General features: G+C 39.6%; 3 protein-coding genes across 5 annotated transcripts in view; 1 reads left to right on the forward strand and 2 right to left on the reverse strand.

The window, feature by feature from the left end:
- tmem266 (transmembrane protein 266) overlaps positions 1-4,403 on the reverse strand; it is a 29,999-nt gene extending 25,596 nt beyond the window's left edge. The window contains exons 1-3 of one of the 2 annotated variants that reach the window (XM_030136198.1): positions 4,388-4,403; positions 3,736-4,227; positions 2,373-2,478 (exon numbers count right to left, since the gene is read on the reverse strand). In XM_030136198.1, coding sequence (XP_029992058.1) covers positions 2,373-2,386 — 14 coding nt within the window. In that variant the 5' untranslated portion in view covers positions 2,387-2,478; positions 3,736-4,227; positions 4,388-4,403. The other variant, XM_030136197.1, reaches the window with a different exon arrangement.
- Positions 4,404-9,358: 4,955 nt separating this feature from the next.
- Positions 9,359-10,913, forward strand: nrg4 (neuregulin 4). Its single transcript, XM_030136203.1, has 5 exons — positions 9,359-9,493; positions 9,688-9,717; positions 9,797-9,890; positions 10,042-10,194; positions 10,321-10,913. The coding sequence occupies exons 2-5, from the start codon at positions 9,708-9,710 to the stop codon at positions 10,403-10,405; spliced, it is 342 nt and encodes a 113-aa protein (XP_029992063.1). The 5' UTR covers positions 9,359-9,493; positions 9,688-9,707; the 3' UTR covers positions 10,406-10,913.
- A 381-nt stretch (positions 10,914-11,294) lies between these two features.
- lactb (lactamase, beta) lies at positions 11,295-20,315 on the reverse strand. Of its 2 annotated transcripts, none has more exons than XM_030136199.1 (6): positions 19,816-20,315; positions 19,651-19,717; positions 14,892-15,082; positions 14,482-14,782; positions 14,223-14,388; positions 11,295-12,579 (listed from the first exon to the last, which is right to left on the reverse strand). In XM_030136199.1, exons 1-6 carry the CDS (start codon positions 20,176-20,178, stop codon positions 12,057-12,059), a joined length of 1,611 nt encoding a protein of 536 aa, XP_029992059.1. In that variant the 5' UTR covers positions 20,179-20,315; the 3' UTR covers positions 11,295-12,056. The 2 variants fall into 2 exon arrangements, with proteins under 2 accessions (XP_029992059.1, XP_029992060.1); XM_030136200.1 differs by having other exon boundaries at positions 19,828-20,314.
- Between the last annotated feature and the right edge of the window lie 1,758 nt (positions 20,316-22,073).

The raw sequence follows: 22,073 nt of genomic DNA on the forward strand, positions 1-22,073 counted from the left end.
GGAAAGTTAGAGTATATAAAACTATAATGAAACTAGTTAGTATACCAGTATATATCTGAGATTAGAGTTCATTCTTTGCAATAAAATACATTACATTAATATGTTTGTTTGGTTTATACTACCTTTTATTTGGACAAAGGCTTTAGTCTGAGATAAGTTTAGAATAATATCTTGCCCTGTAGTTTTCCTGCATTGTATTGGCAGGTCCTTGTCCTTTTGTTTAAGAGGTAGTCTTGCCTGAACAGCTTCAGCCTCAGTTTAATGTATCGACAGTAAACTGTATCTGACATGTTGTACAAAACAGTGCTTAACCCTTTTCACCCTGGTGCTTAACGTTACTGTGAGCAACTTTTGTTTATATGTACATACAAGTAAAATGAATGATTAATGTACTCGTAAAACACAGTAGATCATAATTCACCCGTGCAGTTTAATTACAAGACAACAGCATTGATCAAACTATGAAAAATAAGGCTATTCTGTCATGACAACAAGGGGTGAGATTGATTCCTGTCATCCCATCTTCTAAATCACCTATACTGTGCAATAAAAAAAATGTGGTTTTGTCACTTCAGTGGATTTTAAAGTGCCGCCTCAGCACGAACTGTTTGCAGAGGGCATCGGTATCATTGTCTTTCCGAGTGCTCAGTGCCACTGTGTTTCTAGCCAGCTGTCCACAAGCCAGCTGCTCTGCCCTACCCAATAAGTTTGTATACAGTGCTTGGCCATTCCTTGGTGCACAGCAATTCACCACCCTGATATCATCAGGAACGCGGGGCCGATGTGCCGAATCACTTATATCACTGTCCAGATTTCCCAGCAGCACCCCTGACATGAGCTTCTGACACAGTGGTACATTTGTACAATCTGATCTTTGGGGCGATGCTCACAGTTTCCAAGCAGGTCTGAGGGGAAATTACAGCAGTTGACAATTACACTGCAACGGTGAAGAGCGAGGGTGTTGTGTTGGTCTTTGGAGCCATGTTTTTACTCTTAATAGAGGGAATGCTTGAGCTTTGAATCCAGCATTTTATACCCATTTCACCAAGTGCCAGAGAGAGAGCATTCAATACAAACCATTACTAAGTTGGGCACTGACACCCAGCAACACTATAAACAATATAATTTATAGACTGAGTGCAGTTCACAGGCTGAGAAATGGATTAAAATATGAAGCATTCAGAACATAAAACAAATGAAAAACAAACACTATAAACCCAAAATCATAAACAACATTTGTGGATGCATGGACTTGGTAATTAGGACTTTTTTTCTGATGATTGGAGAAACGCTTCGTCATGGTGAGTTTTTATTAAGAGCAGCATGGACCTGGATCACATGACACTGAGGCTAACCGTGAGATGACCTGTCTCAAAGCTACTAGATTCCTTACTCTATGTGAGCAGCTAAATTGCCATTTATTTTTTTATGTTTAATGTCCCTTGTTCAGTCTCCTCTCTGCCTTGACTGTAAACTTTATTTAGAAATAGATAGATTTTCCATTTTCACATTAATTTTAGAGAAATATCCCTTTGAACTTGGTGTACTTGACCATCTTTCCTATCCTGTCTCAACTGCTTCCAGAGCAGTCATGCTAGAGAATGATGGAGAGAGGAAGAAGATTTACAGCAGCGTCAAGTCTAAGAGAGCAAGGGTGAAAATAACTCCAAAGACCTTTCCCCGCATGAGAGTTCCCCATCTGTCACTTCACAGAGTCACCGGCATTCAGCAGCATTAAATCTTGCTTTTGTGCTACTAGCCAGTCAATACACTGCGTATAAACAATCATTTTTTGCCCCCCGTGTTGCCCTTCAAATGGACTTGTAATCAACCATCAAATTTACCAATCATCCACTTGAGCCCATTGGTCTGTTGTCTGGACAGAGATCTCTGTGGGAAACCGCATCCTGTGCCTTTAACCAGAAGATGCAGCTGACTGAACCCATTTTGCATTCACCCCTCACTCCACTCCACTTCGCTCCATTCCACTCCATTCCCCTGCTCCCTCCCTTTCCCTTCTCTTAGCCCCAACCCTGGCTGTCATCAGAATGCAGGGCCTGTCTGGGGGACCACACACAGAGTAATTATTAATAAGAGAAGATGACAAGTGAACATCCCTCCTGAATGCTAAGAGATGCCAGCGGAGGCTGGAGATGGCCGGCTGCTCTCTCTCAGACATGCTGGATGGGGCCAAGTTGCTGTTCCAATGATCCCTGTTCAAAGTCATTCACTAGAGGGGTGTGAAAAAAAATGCTCATCGAGTTCTGCTAATCACACCCTACCATGGTGAGTTGCTCTTTAGATGACTGTGTTTATAGTGACTTAATATTTCACACACTCTTAAACTGGTCTCAAACTAAATTCTTACTTACTGGGGGTTGCTCATATCGAGGTCTTGTTGTATAAAGTCGACGTCCACACTAAATGACCCCAAGAGTGAAATGTTTCCCTGCTGCAGACACCTGGCTCATACCACACCTATAAAAAAAAAAAAAAAAAAAAGAGAAAGAAAGAGAAAGAAAGACCAATACGATTATACTATAAAGAAGTACACAGATGATCAGTAGAGGTTGTACAATTTTCAGGACATTATACATTTTTTCTGATGACGCCCTCTCCAAAGTTTGGCTTGAGCTGTGCCATCTTCAACTGTTTTCCCAGAGAGGACTAAACTGTAATGGATTTTAAATCTCTTCCAATATACGCTCCGCTCTGTGAATCAGGAGCTGAGGAACATCACACCTCTTGCATAGCAAGTACAGCAGGATGCTAGCTCTTTGTACCACAGGATAGAGAGCCATTGATGCCCAACTCCGTTCAGAGAAAGCCACTCCAGCTGCTTTGCATGAGGTGACCAGACAGGAAAGTCAGAAACATATACCAACCGCTTTTAAAAGAAGCATAAAAGTGTTACAAATTAAATCCAACACTTTAGCTGGAGATGCATTATTGTAGTGATTACGCATTTGCGTCCCTTGAAACACACTGTCCTCCTGGCTGCACAGTGTTGCATGGATTCAAGGGTTGTGTGACAGTGAAAACCTTCAAACGTAGAGAGGTGAGGAGTCAGCATTCACAGCCACAGCAGACCACAGCAGAGTAATGTAGTGAAGCACAGCAGATTAAATGCTACTCAGGATAAATCAGCCCAGGTCATTCAAGGGCTGAGAGTGATATTGTTTCACTGCAGCACCAAAAATGTGGTCTTTAGCATAATACTCGGGAAAGAATAATAGATCTGCAAGCATAGGCCACTCATTGTGTGCCATGGGGTGCGCAGAAAGTCACAGACTTTCCCACTTTGTCTAAATATTTGAGAAGCTTTACCTGCTGTGGAGGTGTGTACGATTTTTAAGGTAAATGAATGCAAAGTATTCCAGAGCTGAGTGTATCAGAGTATCAGAGTGATCAGCATCTTAGAAAAGTTGCCCCTTTTTGTAAGATTACAGCCTACAGTAAGAGGCCAGGAGCAGCTGTTACAATAAATCACACTGATAGGATAAAATGAATACATAAATCCTGTTTCTTCCTTGGCTTTTACATGTAATTAAATCAAGATGCATTAGCAGTCACTTCCCACGGCGTCATACAAGAACAGTTACGGTGCTGTTAACATTTTCTCACTGTGCTTAGAGGCCACACAGTCTCGTTTCAGTCCACGTTCAAAACCAGCTTGAATACATCACGTACCCACGAATCACCGACTGGAAACCATGCACAAAGACACACACTAACCTCTTGTGTTTTCTTGCTCTACATTGTGTGAAGTGTTGTCGTGACTCCTTTGCCCTCGCTGTGATGATGGTAATATCTCCCTCCTCGCCGATGATGTTGATGATGATGATGATGTTGATGATGATGGTAATGATCAGTGTGAGGGAAGCTCGGATCTTGCTGTGTGTAGGCTGCGATTCCCCTTAAATTCGCGTTGGCCACGTACCCGAATCGCCTCTCAGAAGACAGCACACGATGAAAACACCTACTCCGGACTGAAAGCAGCATCCTTCAGCGGAGACGACGAGGGCTGTCACTGAATCAGGATGTTCTCAGCATCTTCGGATTGAGGCAGAATGTGCTTGCAGGGCTTCCCCCACAATCACACCAGGGACTCCATGTGCCCAATAAGAAGAAGAGGTTCACGACCGGGAGCTGTCCAGGTGCTGAAATCGGGATTCCAGCGCCTACAGATACGAGCAGAGCAGCGTCGTCAGCCAGAAGGACATGAGGCTGGATGGATGCAAAAAAAAAAAAAAAAAAAAAAAAAAAAAACCCACAACGCAATAACCTTAAAGAAAACGCACAGATAACCTATAGTCATATCATAAGAGCTCGCAGACGTCCCTCTGTCTATGCCACCCTGCAAGCGTCGACGTAGAAAAACACTCACCTCTTGAGCTTCAGAGTTCCTCGCGATAACAACCCACCCGCACGAAAGAGAGAGAGAGAGGAAAAAAAAAACAAAAAACACGCCAATTCTCATACAGCGACTTCAAGTGTTCCTGTGGTGCTTCACATGTAGGGAGTTGCGTTTACGAGCTGCATTTCATCACCTGCGTCTAAAAAATGCAAACTAAGGGAGAGCAGGACAAATAGGAAACAGTTATGATACAAAAAAGTACCTTTTACTAATACTCATTCAGAAGGTTAATATAATTAATTATTCACTGTTGTTGTCAGTGGCTGAAAAAGTAGCCTAGTCTTTAAGTAAAAGTACTAATACCACACTGAAGTAAATGTGCTGCATTCAAGACCTCAAGTATTGTCAGCAAAATGTACTTAAAGTTTGAAAACAAAAGTAGATATTTATCAGTAAAAATGCCCCTGCCCTTTACATTACACATTATGTATTTGGATATATACCTTTGCCCATAAATCACCTTTGACCACTTTATTTATCAAAAACAAATTACATTGTCACAATCATTCCATTAGAAGAGGTAATTTTTTTTTTATTCCAACTTTATGGGCAAAAGTGTATATTGCAAAAATTGATAAGTTGCATTTTACTGCTGATGTTATTGTCAACTTCATCTGAATTATACCGAATAGACAAAAGTACTAAGACACCTTGAATTCAGGTGTTTTGCTGTTAACAGAGAGCTGGGCTACAAAATGATAATGACATATCATTGTTTTATTGGGATAAATGCCATTACAATAAATTATTTATTTTGTCGTTTGGGTTAATTTTGTTCAAATTGTTATCTATGCTTAGAAAATTAGTTTCTAACTTTAGTCAACATTGATTTTTTTTATCATTCTAATTGTTTTAAATGATTAAACTCTAGAATTGTGAAACATTTGTCACATTCTGTCCATTTATAGTCATTTTACACTTACAAGAAATACTGACATTTCTCGTGATAATCATTGATAACATGAACATTTATATCATGATTATATTTCATATGAATGGGAAGTCCTACAAACTGTTGGTATGATGAATCCAAATGGTTTTCTCCATAGTCTCTTCAGTTTTGTGGTTTAATCTACAGCAATATATCATAATGTGTAAGATTGTAATTATGTTTATAGCATAGCTGTCCTATGAGACCCACATGGTAGTCAGTCATCTAACTCCAAAACAAATCCACCTGTGGGTATAAGTAAAGTAACCTGACCCTGAATTTCCAAAAGGCCAAATTTGATGTGCACAGATGCACAGTACATAGATTTGGGGATGTGTGCATAAAAGTGAAAAGAAAGCCATCAGTAAAAAAGTACAATATTTGTCTCTGAGATGTAGTTGAGTAGATCTACAAGGTTGCATAAAATGAAGTAAAGTACTAGTGTACCAAATGTGTACAGTTCTTGGGTAAGAGCACAGTATCACTGCTCAATAGATCATAGTTGTAATTAAGAGAACAATTGTGTTGTGTAAAAAAAAACCCTTTCTTATGTGTCTTTATTTGTTAATCCAGTTGCAGTGTGGTTGTTAATAAGATTATACTTTATTTATCCCACTGTGGGGATATTTAGCTATAAAAACCACAAACGAGTGAAGAATGAAAATACAAAGATAAAAATAAGAAACTTGGTATTTTTATTAATATCTATATAAATAATTAGAATTAAAAATCAAATATTATATACATTTATACATTGTGGTTGCACATGTACATGTGTGATATGGGGCTGGGGGTCACTGGGAACTGTTTAATGCCGCATTTCCACTAAGTGGAACCGGCTCGACTCGAGTACCAGGTACTATTCCTAGAGAACATTTCCATTACAGGATACTACCGACTTTAGAGTACAAGGATGTCATAGCAATGCAGCATGTAACTTCCGCAACATCTGCTCAGAGAGTTGCTGATAAACTCACTCGTTGTGTGTTGCCCGGTCAAGCTCATGCTGAATCTTTTCATCAGCCACCAAGGACAGAAACGTCTGAACCTCCTCAACTGACCACGGTGTAATTTTGCGGGCTGTCATCATGGATTAGACTTCCGGTATATTTACTGTAAACTTCCGAATTTTATTTTTTTAATGGCGTGTTGTGCATTGATGACGCAATGACACAGAGACAACTCTCTGACCAATCAGTGGTTTGCAGTGTTTACACGTCACATTTTAGTATCTCTCCACCCATTTTGGAACCTTGGCCAAGCAAGTACTAAAAAATAGTACCAGATACCAGATTCCAGGTTCTTTTATGTAATGGCAACTCAAAAAGGTCGAGTTGAGTCGAGCTGGTACCACGTAGTGGAAACGCGGCAAAAGAGTCTGTTGGCTGTAGGGAGGAATGACCTGCAGAATCGCTTCTTCTTGCACTGGGGGTGTAAAACTCTGGTGCTGAAGGAGCTGCTCAGGGCCTCTACAGTTTGATGCACCAATGATGGATGTCAACTTTACCGACATCCTCATGTCTGCCACCTCCTTGATGGAGTCCAGCGGGCAGCCTAAGACAGAGCCGGCTCTCTTTATCAGTTTATTTAGTCTCTTCCTGTCTCTGTCTGTACTGCCTGCTCCCCAGCACACAATGACAAAGAGTACTGCAGAGGCCACCATAGTGTCAACAAATGTCCGAAGAAGAGCCCTACCTCCGTCTCCTCAGCAGGTGGAGGCGACTCTGGCCCTTCTTGAACAGGTCATCTGTGTTGTTTGTCCAGTCCAGTTTGTCACTGAGGGGAACACCCAGGTACACAGTAGAGTCCACTATGTCCAAGCCCCAGATGTTCACCTGTGTGTGTTGTGGGGTCGACCTGCAGAAGTCAATCACAATCTCCTTCATTTTCCCGGTGTTCAGGAGCAGGTGGTTCTGCTCACACCAATCCACAAAGTCTATGATGATCCCCCTGTATTCCTGTTTGTTCCCTTCAGACACGCAGCCAACAATGGCAGAGTCGTCAGAGAACTTGTGAAGATGACAGTGAGTGGTGTTGTATGTAAAGGCAGAGGTGTATAATGTAAATAGGAACAAAGAGACCTCCATCCCCTGGGGGGCCCTATGCAGCAGACTACCACATCTGACACACAGTTGTGTAGTCTCACCCACTGGGGTCTGTCAGTGAGGTAGTCGGTGATCCATGCAGCAAGATGTAGGTCCACACCTGCCTCCTCCATCTTCACCCGCAGCAGCAATGGCTGGATGGTATTGAAAGCACTGGAGAAGTCAAAGAACATGACTCTCACTGTGCTCCCAGGGGAATCTAAGTGAGAAAGGACCCAGTGCAGCAGGTAGATGACAGTGTCATCCACCCTGATGCCTGGATGGAAGGCGAACTGCAGAGGGTCCTGCGCAGTGCTCACCTGGGAGCGGAGGTGGTGGAGGACGAACCTCTCCATGGTCTTCATGAGGTGGGAGGTCAAGGCGACAGGTCTGAACTGGTTCAGTTCACTGGGGTGGGCTTTTTTGGGAACCGGAACCACACAGGCGGTCTTCCACAGGACCAGGACTCTCTCCAGACTGAGGCTCTGGTTAAATAGGTACAGAACCACCTAATTGAGCTGGTCTGCACATTTCCTGAGCAGCAAGGAGCAGATGATGTCCAGGCCTGTGGCTTTCCTGGCCTTTGTCTTCTTGAGCTCCCTCCTCACCCGGTCCATAGTGAGGGACAGGGGGGCGGGAGGGGATTGGAGGGGGTCCTGTGTGACAGGGAGGAGAGGTGTAGAAAGATGTGTGAGGGGCAGAGATGATAGTGGTATCAGCAGGGGGGATTCTGTCATTCTGGAGGGTTGAAAGGAGGGACATGAAAGGGTGGGGGCTGGAGCCAGAACAGAGAGGTGCTAGTGGAGTTGAGATGTTGATGGTAACAGCAGGTTGGAGGGTGCCACACTGGAGAGGTGTGAAGAGGGGCCTGGATGGGTGGGGGTCAGAGTCAGGACAGAGTCAAACCAGTCAAACCTGTTGAAATGCAAATTCAGCTCATTTGCTTAGTCCTGATCTCCATTCAAAGAATGTCCATCCCCATTTTTCCGTGGCCTGATGTGTTTCAGGCCTCTCCACACATCCCAGAGGTTGTTCTTCTCCAGGCACTGCTCCAGTTTCCTCCTGTAGCTGTCCTTACACCTCCTGATGTTATATTTCAGCTCCCTCTGGACTTTCTGCAGCTCCTCCTTGTCCTCAGAGATGAAGGCCCTCATCTTTTCTTTTCCATTCAATAATTGTCAGACACTCTATTGCAGATAACCTGAGCAGTTGATAAGTCAGGTGTCATGCTGCAGGAGGATAAGCAACGGCCAAGGGATTTGTCACAACCTGTCTGTCCCAAACTTGCTCTTCCAAAGTGCTATTATTAGTCTAACACAAGAGCAATGAAAAACTGAACAGAAACATCGTCAAAATCTGTTTAGTATCGCCCCAGAATGGATTCATTGCGACTGGTCTAACCTGAAAGTAGCCCTACCTGCACACTGATGTAATTTCTTCATCAATGATGCAGTTTATTAATGATGACGCTGTTTGAAGAAACTGTAAAAGAAGTCAGTTGATGAGTCAGCTAACGGTTCAGAGAGAGAAACTGTAATTATTTGTCTGAAGGAAGTGGTGTGATGTATTCTTAGAGTACCAAGGCAGTTCCCACGATTCCATTCATGCCTTCTTGGAATACCAGTCATTCTTCCAATTGTCTTGTACCAAACCCAGGCACGCTGTGTTCACATGCACAGCAGGTAATTTCCTAACCCTTCCTTTGCCTGATCTCCTGAGGCACCCTATCTAACAACAAAAACAAAATGTAATCTACTCTCCCACTGTCTCTGTAAAACACTTACAGCGATATGTTTGTATTGCTCACACATACTTTAAGACATCATTTATGAAACACTCAAACAAATTACCTACGATCAGTAGGTAGTTTCCTGATGTTTAGCTTGCCATTTACAATGTGAACAAACTGCTATCACAACATTTTTTAGGCCAAGGGAGGAACACGCCCACATGACACTCTTCAGAGATCCAACATAAAGCAGTTCTGAGTTATTTTGAAGTGTCACTGAGTCACCTTGTGAACCTGAGCTAACCTACCAAAATCTAGGGTTTCACCAGCTGGTAAGGACAAGTTTTTGTTTTTATTTTAAAACAGGGAATTGAGGGTTTACTGTCAACATTAGTTTATGACATGTTAATTTAGGAAATAATAGTGTAGGTTTGTTTTTGTAACTGGCATCTGAAGCTTCAGGTTGTGACATGTTTTACAAGTTGCTGAGTGATCGCTTTTCTACATTTTCTCCTTGTATTCGCAGGCAACAACTCAATATCCCAAATGATGGCAGGTAATAAAACAAACTATAGCTCTCAGAAAAAAAAGTTGACTTCACAGTGGTTTCCTTTCTGACATATTTTTCTCTATAGATCACGGAGAAGCTTGTAATGGGGAGGAGGCCACCTACTGCATGAATGGAGGGACATGCTATAAAATACCCTCTATGAATTCACTCTCTTGTGTGTAAGTTACACAAAAGTGAATTTTCAGTCATCTTTCATGCGAGTCTGAAGGAACACTCACCTCTGAAGCCGTGACATATATTATATTGGTGTCAAATTTCAGACTGCGTTGACTGACTGCCTGCATTTTGCTCATAATGCTTACTTTTTAGGTGCTATCCAAACTACACAGGCAGCAGATGTGAGAATTTACGGCTTTTCAGCAGTTCCCCACTCGGCGAGAACGCTGGGTTAATTGCAGCTGTTGTCATTGTCGCTCTCCTCATCTTACTGGCATTGGCGGTTTTTATCTACTACATACGCAAGTAAGTCTATTACTGTTTGAGATCCAATGAGAAGATGTCCAAAAACAGCATCATTGTAAAGCCATTGTACTTCAGCCAGATGAAATTGTTTAAAAGGTAATAACCATTACTTATGTCTATATGCAGGATGTTGAAAGCCAGGCAACAGAGCCAACAGAGCCAACAGAACAGTCAGCCACAATACTGGAAAGTCCAGAGTATGAGAGTATAAAAATTTTTTTGTACATTTTTTTCTTCCTTTGGCTGTGCGCTTAATGGGATGATGAGATATTTGTCATACTTGAGTGTGTTACACCTGCTGGACTTTGTGCCGTGACGATAAAAGGCCAGGAGAAAAGAAAAAAAAAAAAACTGCAGTAAAATTAACCTGCAAAACTCAAGGCAGTGAAAGAGCTGAAAGACGAAATGGAATTAGCCATTTACATACCAACAGGTGTGAGTGGGTGTTATCCAAATCATACCTTGTGAAGTCATCTTTTAACACAGCTATTAAATTACCACTGGCTTTATTCATATTAAATCACATTTCAATATATGTGCTTTGTCTGAGGTGTATTTACAGAGCATCATTTGACTAAGTAAAATGTTTTGTAGTAATGTAAAATATTATTAATATTTAAGTTAATATGAAATAAACCTGTATCCATTAATAATTTAATCCAATCTACTGTTGGTAAATGTTTTGTAATATTAAATGATTGTTTTGTGTCTTAACAGTGTGATTTGTGGTGAAAGACAGTGTGTATATTTGGAGTAGTCATTCCCTGGATGTAATCATCAGCATTGCATTACTAACCCTCAACCTTTAGCCTAATGTGAATTTAATCTTAACCCTAAACCATAATTGCTCTTTAGTTGTCTGGACCAGTTAGGATGAGCTCACTTTCCAAATGAAAAACATGTCTTCACTCTAGAAGAACACGCATGCATAAATGCAGTGATACTATCTGACTCTCTGTCTGTATAATTAGCTCATCCCAAGCCATTAATCAGTCCTCCTAAATCTAAAAACAGAGGTACAGGAGATCTCAGGGGTTTTAGAGAGAAAATGGCAGCACAAATTTGCTTCAGTTAGAGTGGTATTAAAACTTGTTACACTATCAATCAATCAAATTTTATTCATATAGCACCACATCATAACAGAAGTTGTCTCATGACACTTACACTACATTCACTACATTGCATTGTCACTACATTTTTGGTATCTTCTCTTTGTACTTCATTTATTTCTACAAAAATCAAACTATTGGCAAAAACACTACATTCAGACAGCTGACAGCTTAGTAAATTCCTAAAATTCTTTCCACCATTTATTAACTGGGAATTTTGGCACATTATCTCAGTTATTCCAATGACTTATTCTGTTAAAGGAGTGTATTTGAGTTTGTGGTTAACTCTGGCATATTAAAAAAGGTCAGATTAGTAATTATGAGGACATATCTATGCAGGGTGTGCCTTAAAATGTAACTGAGAATGCCTTGATTGCACTGTTTTCATTCTGTATCAAAAGCTTCTTATTTGTTTAAAATGTAAGAAAAAGTACTGGATTATTGTGCTATCCAAGAGATTCATGAAAAGGTACAAAACCCCAACAATCTTACGTCACAGGTCAGCAGCATTAGTCAGAAAGGCAGTAAATTGCTTCCACCTAGTGGCAAAATGGACATTTGTCAAGTTCTGTTTAATTAAAACAGTATCAGAATCTATAAAATGTTGAAAAAATACATGTCCAAATACATGTAATTTCCTAAACATCCTCTATAAATATCTGAATATAATACTTGTATGAAAATTATAAGCTTAATTTTGAAATTACTGTGCATTGTGATGTAAACACAATTATTTCTGTAAACAACTTACTCTCACAGGCTTCTGGCTTTGTCAAACTCATGTGCAATTTTGAGCGCAGTTGTGTTTAGTCCAACAGCCTGCATGTTAGTCATGATGGTGACCACCACCCCCTGCGGAGGGTGGCGGTTCTTTCCTTGGCCCTTTTCAATGTCTTCAGCAGGTAACACTAAAAGGACGCTACTAGCCCCGACAGCGCCTCCTGTGTGTGAAACGTAGTGTCTGCGCTTCCTGCAGTGGCCATATTTCTGAAGTTTCTCCACTACCAGCCAGCCTTGGGCATAGCGTCCATCCTTATCCCAGGTGGCCTCCGTCTTATCGACAGGGGCCCACAGATCCAGGACACTTTGGGGTTTGAGGAAGCCAGGCAGCAAACCTTCAGTGTCCTTTAAGTGTGCAAGCTGGTAGCTGTAGAGCAGAGCATCTCCAAACAGCAGCAAATCACCTGCGGTAGAGAGGAAGCCACCTCCAGCCCACTTGTAGGAGTTGTCCACATACGGGCTGTTTACAATACGACCCCATTTAATATGGTAAAACCTGCAAAGGAGCATCATTTATTAATAGTGGTGCATGTTAATTATGTTACAAGAATTCAGTCTTTACAAGCAATCCAACTGAGCTGAACAGTAAGACCAAACATTTGCATCCCAGTACTTTTTGGAATCTAATGATTTCACAGTACGTCAAGTGTGTTTTTTTTTTTTTTTTTGGCAGGATTGGGTTTTTGTTATACAGAGGTGGACAAACGTTTTTTGGACACCCCATGCATATATTGCATTAAGAATCACTTTAAGCCACTGAACTTATGTTGAAACTGTCAAGAATTTAGTTTTGTTATTTTTACTTGTTAATAATAATAATAATAATAATAATAATAATAATAATAATAATAATAATAATAATAAAATACAACAACAATTATTTACATTTGTTTGCATCTGTCTGATGGAGCCACACATTTTGAAACACAAAAAAGATTTTTCCGCAAATATTTCATAATAATATTTAATATTATGTAAAATTTTACGGATATTTACCCATGATTCTAGGCTTGTAACTAAAGCCCTATCCGTACAGCACTAGTATAACCTGTGGAACTATGGTTATTTGGAAATAAACTCTCCACTGTTTGTGTTTCGTACAGCGCTGGATAAGGGAAGTCTGTTTTCTACTCAAATTTTCTGACATAATTCCCTAGTTCTGATGTTGAAGGCAGACTCAACACAGAACAATATTCTTAACTATCACTGTCATGCATGTCTTCCATCTCACCTTTTTAGATGTCACTCACTTTCACTCACTGTAAGATTTAAGTTTGTTCTTTCTGTGAACATCTTTGCTACATCGTGACATGAGCCTCAGGAATTTCCACCTAAAACACTTTTTAAACTTTGATTCATCATCACAGCTTCCGTCATCTTCGACCAGGAAACAGACTGAACAAATACACAGAGAAAACTAAAAATGTTGCATATCTTCCCAAATTATATAGATATTGATTCTCACAGAACTACTATTATCACAGGAGATCTGCGTTTGCTTAATATTGTAGGTAATTTTTAACTTTTCAAATAATTATACGGAATTAAGATTTTAGACAACATCTAAAGTTATTAAAAAGTACCAGAGGTCCACAGGTAAAACTAGTCCTGTGCAAGTAGGGCTTTAATCTGTTGTCATAAGCACAGATGTAAAAACACTATCATATTACAATTTATAATGTACACTGTGTGTATAGCAGTTTATCACAGAATTATGCAGTGACATTATAAGAAAGAATCAGTATACATAGAACAGCTACAAAATCTAACAGTTTTTATTGTGCAAACTACAATGTGGGAAAAACAGACAGTACATCATGAATTTTCCACTTTGTGACGTTGCGAACCAAGTAACTTGTAGGCGCTTGTTCTAAATTTGACAGCTACGTTGTAACTGTTAGGGGTCGTCTCTCAATACACTGTCCACACCTCACCAAGAACAATATTATGTAATTTGCTGACTATTGAAGCATTACAGTTATGGTTTCAGCTATGATGTGGTATGACAATGTATGAAAAATTGATGTTCTGAGGAATTAAAATCAATGTACCGTTTCATCAATTATATCAACCAGCACAAAATCAAATCGAGTGCAAAGCAAAAACAGATTTCCCAAAGTCACACTGTAATGTGATTACCTGGCGCGGTGATAAATAATGGGCTCATTTTCGTCAGCCACAGTATTGAGCATCCCCAGCTCACGAAACATGCCCATCATGTAATCCAGGAAACGCTGACCTGCCACCTGTTCCATACAAGCACTCAGCAGGGTATAGGCGTGGGTGGAGTAGAGGAAACCAGTGCCTGTGGAAAGGGAGACATAAATACTCACATGTCATGGCACTAATATTTTCATTTTGGTGTATGAATTGTTTAACAAGTAATTGAGTCCTTTACCAGGTTTAAAAACGAGTGGGTCGTCCTTGAAGAGGTCTACGCCCTGACTAACATTTTCAAACTTTTGATTCAAGTAGAACTCATCCTGCTCAACATCCGTTTTCCTCTGAACCTGAGTGGCTTCTTTGCTTTTGTTGTTCTGTTCTGCTGTGGATTTATCTTTGTTTTCAGATGTCTTTTCATTCTCCTTCTCTTTTATTGGCTTCACTTTCTCCCTGTCATCTGCCAGTTTCTTAGCATTCTTCTCATAGTGTCGTATACCACTTACATGGGACATAATCATACGAGGGGTTATTATGACCTGAAGAAAAATAAAAAAGAAACACAATAAACAACGTGCATCTGAGCTGAATGCACACATAAATAGATCAAATACAGTAATGCATCCTATGACAACTTAAGTGACTTACATCTTGTCCCTCAATCTGTTTCTGTGGAAATTTTGGGACGTATTTCTGGACGGGAACATCGAGGTCTAGTTTTCCTTCCTCACACAGACGAGCAGCAGCTGCAGTTGTGAGAGGCTTACTGATGCTGGCGATTCGCATGATCGTTTGAGGGCTGCATGGCACACGATTCTCTAAATCAGCATAACCAGTGCCTAAATTTCACAGAGAATGAAAATGCATCATTTCAGAGCACTGGCGTTCACAGATGTTATGTGACATCATTAGGGTTTGAATATAACACACAATAAAGAAGAAAGTTGATCTACCTCAGTGAAACATTGGCATTTTATGTTTATTTTGCACAACTGGTATACAGTTATTGACATGCCTGAAAAATGTCAGCTGTCATTACTAATCTTCGTTATTTTTGTCTATATTATGTGCTTTATACGTCTATATATGTACTGCACTGTGCCAAAAAGAGTTTTATCAAGTCTAAATCGCAATTTTTATATATCATATATCATAGTTTTTTGCAGACACAATCCTACTGGTGATTTATTGCTAACATTTTGTGACTATTTTTAAGATTCTGGCAAAGTGGCACCCATTAGTATCATCAGCCACTTTAAGAGCACAATTGCAATTTTCAGTTATGCACAGTTCAGGCCAAAAAAAAAGAAGTCAGACATTCTAATATCTCAGAGTTGCTTTTAATTTTGATCACTATTTTTGTTCTGCAACTTATGCAATGTCACAACATTAATTTCCATCATTTTATGGACACATAACTTTGCTGAACCTAGACCTGACCAACTGAATCAACCCCAGATCATAACACTGCCCCCACAGGCTGGCACTGTAGGCAGTGGGTATGATGGGTAATCATTTGCCTTTCTGCTCACCATGAGGCATCCATAACTCTAGGACAGGGTCAATCTGGACTCATTAGACCACATGAACTTTTTCCATTGAAACACAGTCCAGTCTTTATGGTCTTTATCAAACTGATGGCTGTTTAAGGAATGAAAAGCTACTCACTGCATCAGTTAGAGTTAACTAACTTGTTTACGATTTACCAAGTTAAATCCAAGTGGGGACATTTTTTAGCCAGAATGTGCATAATGTAACTGATCTATAGGTAAAAGGCTGGAAGAGGAAACAAGAATAAACCAATGAAAAAGTAGTGAAACGTTCAGTTGCTATTGTTATTCCATATTTGACAAAGGTGGAAAATTTAGATTAGATAGAACTTTATAGTGTCCTTCAGCAGAGCCTTCCAGGAAATTTAGGTTCCTGTATGTACAAATATAAGAGGAAAAAGGACATGAAAAGGAAAAGAAAGTAATGAGTAATGAGTCAAAGTCATATAGGGCAAGTGAGTATGTAATAATAACTAGCAACTACGAACAATTATGACTGGCCCTCGCACGCATGTATGCAACAGCTGGAATACAGGGGTCTGGAGGTCTGATGTGACGGAGGATTGCAAGGTTGCAATACTGACTTAGATGTGACTTCCATTGTCCCCCAATAGGTGGCGCTATGAGTCAAATTCAATATAGAGGGGATGCACATAAGTCACTTCCCCTCTGGGCCACGCCCCTCTAAGTCAGACTGAGTGGCAAAAACCAACCTGCTCAACATGACGGAGTATAGCAGTAAACACAGCGAGATCGGGAAAATGTGAAATATGAAATTAAATTAAGGACAATTGGACTGGACATGGATCCGTATGAGCTACCAAAGAACAAGTGGTCCACGAACATTGACATGTAGCCCAAAATTGCATATCCGAACATCCAGGGTGTAGGGGATCATCGCTATTTTTACCTGAAACAAATATACATGGTTTCATCATCACTGACAACCAGGGTCCAAAACTAGGCAGAGAACCAACTGATCCAAAGTCCATTTACAGTAGACCGTGTACTGACCCCAGTGAATATATGCATAATCTACTGGTACTGAGGATATTTATGTCTAGTTCATATCAAGTACTTTATACAACACAGATACTACTGCTGTGGACCAGCAGGGTACAACTTTATTCTGGTAAATTATGATATTTTTCCCACCCGTTTTTAAATTATGACATTATTCTTGTAATATTATGGCTTTATTGTTGGAATATGACGACTTTAATCTTATAAATGAGTGACATTTTTGTTAAATTATGAGTTTTTTTTAATAACTACGACTTTATTCTCATAACATTGTGATTATTTTGTATTTGACTTTATTATCATAAAATTACAGGTTTTATATCGATATTTTATGACTTTATTCTAGTAGTGACAAGCATCTTTATTTTACAATGTGGCCCTAATACACTGTCGTAGCTTTATTCTCCAGTTCCCCCGTATTTGAAAAACTAGGTTAGCCTCAGTTTAAGTTAGTTTACGAATCATGTAGGAGCACAAGGTTCATAATCACAAAATGAAGACAAAAACCATGAAAGATCTGATCATGAAACCAGGAGCTTTACTAAGAAGTAACATTAGCCAAAACAATACGTCATTTAAGGTATGATTTTACCCAAAAATACAGCATAAATTAATGTTACCTGACACCATACAGGATCCACAGATCCAGGTTTGGTTTCCTGGATTTGTGGATCCATTTACTTCTCTTTTCTTTGTCTTTCGGTGTCTGTAAAATGATAGCTCCAATTGATTTTCAAAACTGTTCATATAATCAATTGCACAACAGCTCTTCCCCGTTTTTTATTAAATATTGTTCTTCAGTTTAGACAGTATTGAAGCCAACACTGTCACTCATCTCCCTCTTTCTGCCACTCAGTGGGTGGAACCGCAGTGACTTCCACTAGCGGCGACATCACGTGCATACCCTCTATAGAGGGAATGCAGATACGTCACTTCTCCCCTGGGCCACGCCCCTCTAAGTCAGACTTGAGTGGCAAAAACAAACCGGCTCAACATGGCGAAGCACAGCAGTAACTACAGCGAGACCGGGAAAAATGTGGAATATAACATTAAATTAAGGACAGTTGGACTCGACACGAATCCATACAAGCTACCAAACAACAAGTGGTCTACGAACATTGATATGTGGCCGGAAATCATGTATCCTGACATTTATATGAACCTGATTTCAACGCCAGGAAAATACACAATGCAAAGGCTGAAAGCATACAAAAGACAAAGAGTCGTCATCGTTAATTAGAGGATTACAGCAAGTGAGTGCTTTCGATTCAACATACTATTGTTTTTGAGGTTTTATGTCAGTGCAGACGTATTTTCTTGGTGGTGATTGCCAAGGTAAAGGCCCAGCAGTAGTGCGCACAGTTCGCTATTGATTTACTGGAGTTGAACCCTTAGTATTGACCCAAGTGAGTGAATGATCTACTGGTACTGTGGATATTTAAGTAGAGTTAACATCAAATACTTGATACAACACAGCTACAACAGCTTTGTGCCAGAGTACCCCCTTATTTGGAAAACTAGGTTAGCCTCAGTTTAAGCTAGTTTACAAATCATGTAGAGCACAAGGTTCCTAATCACACAACTGAAGACAAAAACGTTTCAGTTATGAAATATAGAACTAAATGACAGATGCTAACATTAAGAGCTTTACTAAGAAGTAACTCTAGCCAAAACGATATGTAATTTAAGGTATGATTTTACACAAGAATACAGCATAAATTAACGTTAGCTGACATGAAATGGCAACCACAAATCCAGGTTTCGTTGCCTGGATTCCAGTTACTGCTAAGAATTGCAGCGATCCATCTGCTTCTTCTGTCTTTGGCTTTAGGTCGCCGCTAAAACGATAGCTCCGAGTACTTTTTAAACCTATTTGTGCAATCAATGGCACAACAACTCTTCCCCATTTTTAAGATTATTCTAAAGTTTTCGCAGTATTCAAGCCAAAGCCGCTACTCCTCTCCCTCTTTCTGCCACTCAGTGGACGTAACCGCGGTGACTTCCGCTAGCGGTGACGTCACGTGCATATCCTCTATTGTTATGTCATTTTGTTTGGGGGCGGGACTAGTAGCAACACATCAAGTTTGGTTTTGATTGGATGAAAAGTTATAACAATTTCAAAAAACAAAACAAAACAAAAAACTTACAACAGTTTTGTTTTTCATGGCAATAGCCTACATCAAAATTCGCTGCCCTGCCCTGAACACGTTGAAAGTCCCAATCTGTATTCATCTACAACTTCTTAAAACTTCACTAAGTTTGGAGTCAATTGAGTTAAATCCCTAGGAGGTATTCAACAAAATGCTATGCTAGTAAATCGCCAAAAAATTGCCTCAAATTCAAAATGGCGGACTTCCTGTTGGTGTTTCCGTCCTCGACCTCATTGATGTTTTATTTATCTGTGAGGCGCATACGTGGCCTTTTGCGGTTTAAGAGGCGTTACAGAGCCATTTTTGAAGGTTTGTTTCCGAAACTCCAAAAATATCAAGATTTGTTGAACTTTTTCCATTTATAATTTTGCAAAAAAAACAAAACAAAAACCTAACTTTTCGCGTGCATGTCCAGGCCCTCAAAATGCGAAGAAAGAGGTGGAAAAAAACAAAACAATACAAATACAACAGGGTCTTCGGTCGGGCCCTAATATTAAGATGAAATTAAAACCTAAAGAAACAACAAACAAACATTGTATTGGTTGTTGTTTACAGAAATGATGGTGTTTACATCACAACACAAATGTTGTTTCATCCTCATGTTTCATTGGTTTTGACACACTTTGTACCACTGATAAAAGTTGGATGTTTATTATTGAACACAATCCTTTATGTAACACTTACCTTCACACCAGACCTGTTGACCATCTACTGAGACCCCAACCACCATCCCTGGAGCTCCGACCTCATCCTGACAACAAGGACACAAACACTGTATTAATAAACATTCCGGGAGACATTAAAAGACATTAAGTAGAATGTGTTCAGTCAGAATAACCACAGGCCTACCTCTGTGCCTACCTTTATCCGTTCCAACAGATCTCTGCTCACTTCAATAGCTGCTCTGTATCGACCAGTGTGTGCAGATTTCACTGAAACATCACACGAACTCTTCACTGTGTCTTCGTAGTATTTCAGTCCAACAGCTAAAGCTACCCCCACACCGACCCCATAAGCCCAGATCCTGGACTTTGTCTTGTATTTTGAAGAGGCTGCACTCCATGATCTGATATAGGGTCTTTGTTGCTGCAAAATAACCCTCTGTTTGTTTATTTGATGCTGTCTGAGTCGAAGTGCAAACCACGGAGGGTCATAGGCTGCAAACTGGGAAAATTTGGCACAAAAACGATTCGGAAAAAACAAACGCGACATTGTTAAAAATGCTGTTCTGTGTTAAAAATGCTGCTCTTCATTAGAAATGCTGCTCTTTGTTTGCGGAAGACTTCCAGACTCCTGTAGTTAAGATCAAATTACCTCCGGGTTGTGATCCACTCCACTCAGGCCTGACTAATCAAATCAAGACTCGGAGAACATCGAGGGAAGGAGCGGAAATAATCGAACTTTTTTTTTTTTTTTTTTAATTGGCACTAAGCAAATTTACAGAACAAGACTGGAAAAAATATTACACGAGAGAAATATAGAAATACATTTGGAGACATGGTGGAATGATTAAACACAACTATTACAACTATCTGGAAAAAAATAAGACATTTGAAATTTAATGAAAGTATTGAAGCAGAAAGAAAAATAAATAACTAAATCAGACTGAACAATAGAGCACAAAGGACTAGGTAAGATATAATTAAAACAGCAAGGACTTAGATAAACTAAAATAAAGTTTTCTGGCTTTTTTTTTTGGACATATTTACAATATACTTAAGAGATTTGTAATACAAAATAAATTCACATAAAAACAAGTTGAAGGAGGGGTTCGTATTTTTCCACTTACGAGAATGAATATGATATTTACCCAAAATAATAATAAGGTTAAAATAATCGAACACAGTGACGCCAGGTTTGTGTTTGCACCAGTGGCGGCTCGTCCATAGAGGGCGCTAGGGTGCCGACCCACCTGTCTACCATGAAGAAGATGACAGAAATCACCTCAAATAATTTTACAAAAAACATTTATATTTAACCCTTTTATGCATAGTGGTCACTCCAGTGGACAGTTATTCTACAGTTGTTCTGTTCATGGATTTTGTTATTTTAGTTCCATATCTGCCAACACAGTGGACACTCATGCATCATCCCATACATTGCAGTTCATATAATCATTGTAACTTTGCTGTTCTTCATAAATTTGATCTGCACTAACATGTTTAAATGTAAATCAGTTGCTTGTTGTTGTTATTAGACTGTAATTAACAGTTTTTTAAACATAATGATGACAAAAGTAGCACTGGGTTTTCGTGGGTTAAACAAAAAGTTTTATTTTTTTTGCATATTATCTCCATGGAGTGAGTAATGACCAGTATTAGAGTATGTTAAAATGTGAGAAAACATCAGATTAGCTGCATTAAAAATGTTTTTATTTCATAGTTTTCACACAGTATATCAGTAAATACGTTTCTTCTCTTCAAAAATTAAACACATGGTGTCCAGCTGAAAGAACATTTTTGCAACTCCATGAAAAAGAGGTTCATAAAAACATGTCAATCACGTTATTTTTCTAATGCCTAGAGGATAAAAACACTCAGTAAAAACAAAAAATCTTAATTAAGGCTCTCATAATTCATGCATGAAAGGGTTAAATAAATGAGCTATACATGATACAGCCCGTGAGTACTGTGTATAATCTGCACTCATGTGTAGTTAAAAATGTTTTCAGTTGTTTAGTGAGCAGTGAAGTCACATGTTACCTGATTGGGGCAAAATAGTGATGGAGGTTCGGTTCTTTTCAGAGAGTGGGCTCTTTTGACTTGGCTCCTACAAAAGAGTCATCTCTTTCGGCTCCCAAACGGCTCTTAATGTTGTATAATTTGTAGCCTAATGTTTTCGACTAATTTCGAAATTATGAATGGTTTACATGTTATTAAACCCTTTGGCAGCCTTATAAATGCCTCATTTTGTGCATTTATTCTGTCACAAAAGCATTATTGCTTCTGTTTAATATTTTAAGAAAACTTACCCACAAACAAATTAACAAAACACTGCAAACCAATCCACAGAACAGGAACAGACCTACAAACAGAACCAGACCAGGAACAGACCTAAAAACAGAACCAGACCATTCTGATGTGTCTGTTTGTGGTGGAACCTGCTCT

The sequence above is a fragment of the Sphaeramia orbicularis genome, chromosome 6, assembly GCF_902148855.1.
Source record: "Sphaeramia orbicularis chromosome 6, fSphaOr1.1, whole genome shotgun sequence".
Lineage (NCBI taxonomy): Eukaryota > Metazoa > Chordata > Actinopteri > Kurtiformes > Apogonidae > Sphaeramia > Sphaeramia orbicularis.

What these genes read in the sequence shown, in the direction of transcription:
- nrg4 (XM_030136203.1), top strand. An exon ending in ATGAATTCACTCTCTTGTGT is followed by an intron (nt 9,891 to 10,041) that starts GTAAGTTACACA and finishes CTTACTTTTTAG; the next exon opens with GTGCTATCCAAACTACACAG. An exon ending in TTTATCTACTACATACGCAA is followed by an intron (nt 10,195 to 10,320) that starts GTAAGTCTATTA and finishes GTCTATATGCAG; the next exon opens with GATGTTGAAAGCCAGGCAAC.
- lactb (XM_030136199.1), bottom strand. Translation starts at nt 20,178, where the DNA reads ATGTCGCGTTTGTTTTTTCCGAATCGTTTTTGTGCCAAATTTTCCCAG. An exon ending in GGATAAAGGTAGGCACAGAG is followed by an intron (nt 19,718 to 19,815) that starts GTAGGCCTGTGG and finishes CCTTGTTGTCAG; the next exon opens with GATGAGGTCGGAGCTCCAGG. An exon ending in ATTATTTATCACCGCGCCAG is followed by an intron (nt 12,580 to 14,222) that starts GTAATCACATTA and finishes GCTCCTTTGCAG; the next exon opens with GTTTTACCATATTAAATGGG.